General features: G+C 44.6%; 1 protein-coding gene across 6 annotated transcripts in view; it reads left to right on the forward strand.

The window, feature by feature from the left end:
• The window catches only part of LOC124034504 (cAMP-specific 3',5'-cyclic phosphodiesterase 4D-like), a 337787-nt gene extending 333506 nt beyond the window's left edge, over window positions 1-4281 (forward strand). For 4 of the 6 annotated variants that reach the window (XM_046347784.1, XM_046347781.1, XM_046347783.1 and 1 more), the window contains 7 exons: window positions 130-308; window positions 519-617; window positions 730-894; window positions 1073-1172; window positions 1582-1736; window positions 1961-2266; window positions 2434-4280. In XM_046347784.1, coding sequence (XP_046203740.1) covers window positions 130-308; window positions 519-617; window positions 730-894; window positions 1073-1172; window positions 1582-1736; window positions 1961-2266; window positions 2434-2913 — 1484 coding nt within the window. In that variant the 3' untranslated portion in view covers window positions 2914-4280. Of the gene's footprint in view, window positions 1-129; window positions 309-518; window positions 618-729; window positions 895-1072; window positions 1173-1581; window positions 1737-1960; window positions 2267-2433 lie in introns of all 6 variants that reach the window. The other 2 variants (XM_046347779.1, XM_046347780.1) reach the window with 1 other exon arrangement.
• The last annotated feature ends 1719 nt before the right edge of the window (window positions 4282-6000 follow it).

Consider the following 6000-nt stretch of genomic DNA (forward strand, 5'->3'; position numbering starts at 1 on the left):
AGTGACCACAGTTACCACTGGGCTCCTCCCTGCTCATTCTGGACCCTGTAGAGAGACCAGAGCTGTGTCCCAAATGGCACCCTATTGGATATCTCACTCACTGTCTGTTATTCTATGTGTTTGACACAGACAAGCAGCACGAGGTGGAGATGCCGACTCCCCAGACGCAGAAGGAGAAGGAAGACAAGAAGAATAGACCCATGTCTGAGATCAGTGGAGTGAAGAAACTGCAGCACAGCTCCAGCCTCACCAACTCTAACATACCCCGCTTCGGAGTCAAGAGCGAGACAGAGGACGAACTGGCTAAGGTGGGCAGCCGTGGGAGAGAGGGTTAGGAAAGGGAGGGCGAGGAGACATGAAGAGACAGGTTGAGGGAGAAAGTGGGATAGAGGGTCGTATAGGGGAGAGGGTTGTAGGGAAAGATCTAGAGAGGAGGGATAGAGAAAGAGGAGAAGACCAAGAGAGTGAGGCTCTAAAACGACTGTATCAGTGTAAGAATGGTTGTTTTCCCTTTGCAGGAGATGGAGGATGTAAATAAATGGGGCCTTAACGTTTTCAAAGTCACTCAGTTCTCTGGGAACAGGCCCCTGACCGTCATGATGCACACTATATTCCAGGTATAGATAAGTTAAATGTGATCTGCTTTATTTTTGTTGATTGTACTAACATGACTTGTATCCACAGTCTATTACAATACAATATTATGTTTTTGTTTTGTTTTTCTTATAGGAAAGAGACTTGTTAAAAACTTTTAAAATTCCACTCGACACTTTTATAACCTACCTGATGACCTTAGAAGACCATTACCATGGCGATGTGGCCTACCACAACAACATCCATGCTGCTGATGTCACCCAGTCCACTCACGTGCTGCTATCCACCCCCGCTCTAGAGGTTGGACCCCTCAATCAATCAGTCAATTCATCAATAATACTGCATTTGTACAAAACCTAGACCCACAAAAATATACTTCAGCTTTAATTTGTCAGGATTGTAACTGACAGATTTCTGATTGCTGTTATTTGGTTGAATGGCTGGTGTGACCCTGTACTGTCCTCTCTGCTGTTCCCAGGCTGTGTTCACAGACCTGGAGATCCTAGCTGCCATATTTGCCAGTGCTATTCATGACGTGGACCACCCTGGAGTCTCCAACCAGTTCCTCATCAACACCAGTGAGTCTAAATACAGACCTGACTTAACAGTTACGTCACTGACTTACACAAGGCATGATGGATGCCCTCTGTCTCTCCCCCGCATTTGAGATTAACACTCAATTTCAAGCACACAGGTTACTAAACAACCCTACTGAGAGATTCAAACCACCCATGTGCACACACACACACAAACACACACCTCCTCCTCCGTTGTGCCATGTGGTGTCTCCCTGAAGTCCAGAGGGGGATGCCCTGCAGCGAAGGCAGTAGGGGTCATCAGTCAGGAAACACTAGAATGAGCCTCGGTCAGCCAGAACACCAGATCTGTTTAAGTGAATATTTATGTTAACGCTATAAGGACCTCAACAACACCTCTTCATTGAACATGTCAAACATCTGAGTCAGTGTATGTATGTTTGTCCCCCAGATTCGGAGCTGGCCCTCATGTACAATGACTCGTCAGTCCTGGAGAACCACCACCTGGCTGTGGGCTTCAAGCTGCTTCAGGAAGAGAACTGTGACATCTTCCAGAACCTGACCAAAAAACAACGACAATCACTGCGCAAGATGGTCATCGACATCGTTAGTGACTGGATAGTAATCAGTAACCAATAGCAATAGGAACATCTCTGAAATAGTGTTCACATCAGCTTAAAAAATGTCCATGGTTATACTTGAGTGCTACTGTTTACTTCTTCTATGTTATCAGATGTTACCAAACTCTCCATTAATATAGAAGATGTGTTATATTGGTTTGTCCCTGGCAGTATTGTGACAGCCTGTGTTGTGTCTCTGGTGGTTCCCAGGTCCTAGCGACTGACATGTCCAAGCACATGAACCTCCTGGCTGACCTGAAGACCATGGTAGAGACCAAGAAGGTGACCAGCTCTGGAGTTCTACTCCTGGACAACTACTCTGACAGGATCCAAGTTTTGCAGAACATGGTGCACTGTGCAGACCTGAGTAACCCCACCAAGCCCCTGCAGCTGTACCGCCAGTGGACCGACCGCATCATGGAAGAGTTCTTCACCCAGGGGGACAGGGAGAGGGAGAGAGGCATGGAGATCAGCCCTATGTGTGACAAACACAACGCCTCTGTCCAGAAGAGCCAGGTACCCCCAACAAACCAGACGCACAAGGACTGAAACACTCACTCTGCTTTGAAACAAACCACACCAAAACACTCATACAACCCCAAACAACACGCACACACCAAACACACACACAAATCCTTTCTATTGTTTTTCACTAACCCTAACCCTCTCTGTCCTCTCTCCAGGTGGGCTTTATTGACTACATCGTCCACCCTCTATGGGAGACGTGGGCAGACCTGGTCCACCCTGACGCTCAGGACATCCTGGACACTCTGGAGGACAACAGGGAGTGGTACCAGAGCACCATCCCCCAGAGCCCTTCACCCACCCTGGACGAGCCTGAGGACGGCAGCCGTCCCCCTGGAGGGGACAAGTTTCAGTTTGAACTCACCCTGGAGGAGGACGGGGAATCAGACACGGAGAAGGACAGTGGCAGCCAACCCGAGGAAGAGGATGAAGAAGAGGAGAACAGTTGTAGTGACTCAAAAACACTCTGTACGCAGGACTCAGAGTCAACAGAGATACTACTGGACGAACAGGTGGGGGAGGAGGAGGAAGAGGAAGTGGAGGGAGAGTCCTCTTCATCACAACCTTGTGTAGTGGAGGAGGAAGAGGAGGGGGAGGAAGGGGAAGAGAAGGGCGAGGAGAAACCAGCCGATACATAGCAGTGTATGCACTGCAACTAAACTTTTCTTCTTAGTAACCAGAGATGATTATTTCTAGAGTATTTTGGGGGATTTATGGACTATGTCTGTTATTTTTAAAATATATTTATGTTTAGGGTTCCAAAGCGCACGCTGTTCACCCCTTGGCCACTCCTCCCTCCTCATCCTTGGTCAGCTTCTCAGACACACCCATTGGTACTTCTACAACTTTTTTGCACTCAGGAAAACTCTTTTCCATTCCCGTTTGTACCGGAGTAGTCTGTGTGTTATTTCACTTCAAAACCTAGTCCTAGTGTGTTGAAGTTACATTAAGGATTATGATTAGAGATTAGAGTGTGTTTCATGCTGTTCATATACAGTATATCTCTACTCCTTTCAGCCTTGGCTGACCAATGGCGGTGTTTCTGTGTGTTATTAAGTGCCCATTCTTCAGAAGTCACTATAGTGTCTGTTTTTCTTAGTTGTTTGTATTTATCAGCAAAGCAACACGCTACGTTGTTGTGTGGTCTGGATGAATGAAATCCCAACAGGACACGTCACGATGGAGAGAGGCGCTGCAGCACATTGAGAGAAAAATGCATTGTGGGAATTTATCAAGACACTTTTCTGAAGTTGAAGTCTTCCTTGAAAACCTGACTAAAAAGGCTAAGATCTTACAGCTCTAATGCTCGGTTTAACCTCGATAGAGTTTTTGTATCGTACCATACATAACATGGAGATCTATTGTAGATTCTACTTTTGTTAACCAAGAAAAAAAAAAGTGACTTTTGAAAACATTTGAAAGGCACTTGAAAACTGTTGATGAGAAATGCCTCATCTGCCACTGCTTTTCTGTGTGTAAAAGGGTAACTTTTTATTGTTTTGGGGGAGTATTGGGGAGTATTCTCAGACTTCCAAATCAAGCCCTTGCCCCTACCCTCCACGCAGTAGATCTGAGAGGATTGGATAGATATTAGCGGATCCAATCCTCTCAGATCTACAGGAGTGCCTAAAGGGTAGGTGCTAGGGCTTGATTTGGGATCGCACGTTTATCAAAAAGCATTTACACTATTACTCCCATACCACTGTCCCCATGTTCGGTTGTCATAATCGTGCAACAATCATTTCAAGGATCGTTTTCCCTGAAGAAAAACATGACACATGTTGACACATACTTGACTTTACGTTGAATGAAATCATTTTGTCTGACTGACCAGAAAGAATCCTTGAAGTTCTACTTATTGTTGCCTGCAGTAAATATGAGCGCATGTCATCTTACAATGCAATGCTCGTTAGAAGCATTGGAGTGCTGCATTGGAGTGCTGCAAGTTTACAGAGGTGATGTCACCACACTCTGCTGTACTGTGGAAGTCTATGGGGGGGGGGGGGGGGGGTTGATACCTATAGCAATGTTATAATAGAATTTTGGTAATTTGGTGGGTTGCGACACTTTTTGTGCTACGCACATGGTGACCTTATTTCCTATTACTTGTCAATCATGTCTCCATTTCCTGATTGTTGTGTAGGGAGGTGGTCAATTCGATTTCATATTCGGGACGCAATTTATTGAATAATAGTTCAATAATAATAAACACAGAGATTAACTTTCAAATCCCTCAGATAAAGTAATAGCTTTGTGAGATGTCTGAAATATGTACAGTCATTATTACAGCAACATTTGTGAGTGCTAATAAGAAACAAATCAATTCCGGTTCAATAATTGAAAGTTCCTCATTGAAAATAAATAGCTCTTTTCAAGTCTTGAATAGGAATAGGAATATCCTGAATTTACTTCAAATGGAATTGTCCACAGCCCTTACTGCAGGTCACTAATATTTTACAATGCACTTCATGGTTGATGTTTTCACACATTAGCGGTCACAGCCATTCTGATTCCCATGTAAAATAGCCTTTTGAGTGGCTAAGATATCACTCATAATATTTGGGGGGGGGTAGAAATGTTCAACAACAAACAAATAACTACCAGGAAGTTTTAAGGTGAGGAGCTAATATTCATGAGCTTGCCTTGATTGACAGCTCTTAGAAAGGCCTCTGTCATGAAACTTGAATGCAGTGAGCAGTGTTGCAGTAAAATCATCTCAAGCAGATTTGGTGAAACACAAGCAACTCAAACAACATTGAAATTACATCAATGATGTACATATTTTAATCTCCCATTCGGCATGTCTCTTGTGATGCGGTTCACAGCAGCACTGACAGATGTGTTGACATGACAACTGAGTCATAGTTTTGTTCGACCCTCCCCCGTTTTGTTCCATGCTGTCTGAAGACCTAGCTAGCGACTAGCTAACACCTGACACAGATGAAGACCTAGCTAGCGACTAGCTAACACCTGACACAGATGAAGACCTAGCTAGCGACTAGCTAACACCAGACACAGATGAAGACCTAGCTAGCGACTAGCTAACACCAGACACAGATGAAGACCTAGCTAGCCACTAGCTAACACCAGACACAGATGAAGACCTAGCTAGCCACTAGCTAACACCAGACACAGATGAAGACCTAGCTAGCCACTAGCTAACACCAGACACAGATGAAGACCTAGCTAGCGACTAGCTAACACCAGACACAGATGAAGACCTAGCTAGCCACTAGCTAACACCAGACACAGATGAAGACCTAGCTAGCCACTAGCTAACACCAGACACAGATGAAGACCTAGCTAGCGACTAGCTAACACCAGACACAGATGAAGACCTAGCTAGCGACTAGCTAACACCAGACACAGATGAAGACCTAGCTAGCCACTAGCTAACACCAGACACAGATGAAGACCTAGCTAGCCACTAGCTAACACCAGACACAGATGAAATGGGAGACATGGGAGTATCTTTGCCATAGATGAATAGTGTAGACTTTTAATTATATTTGCTGACACCCTACAGTCTAAATTTGGCAACAGTAGAGTAGCTATATAAACCAAACCCCTCCGCAAACACTCTTTCTAAAATGTTCGTAACAAGGCGGTACTTACTTAAATTAGGTAAGAGAATATCATGTTACCGTTGGTGTGTTAAAATTAGTTAGGGTGATGTCACCCTATCCCTTTAATAATCATGAATCCAAGTGTTTGACATGGGGGAG

This window comes from Oncorhynchus gorbuscha, linkage group LG04 (assembly GCF_021184085.1).
Source record: "Oncorhynchus gorbuscha isolate QuinsamMale2020 ecotype Even-year linkage group LG04, OgorEven_v1.0, whole genome shotgun sequence".
Taxonomy (NCBI): domain Eukaryota; kingdom Metazoa; phylum Chordata; class Actinopteri; order Salmoniformes; family Salmonidae; genus Oncorhynchus; species Oncorhynchus gorbuscha.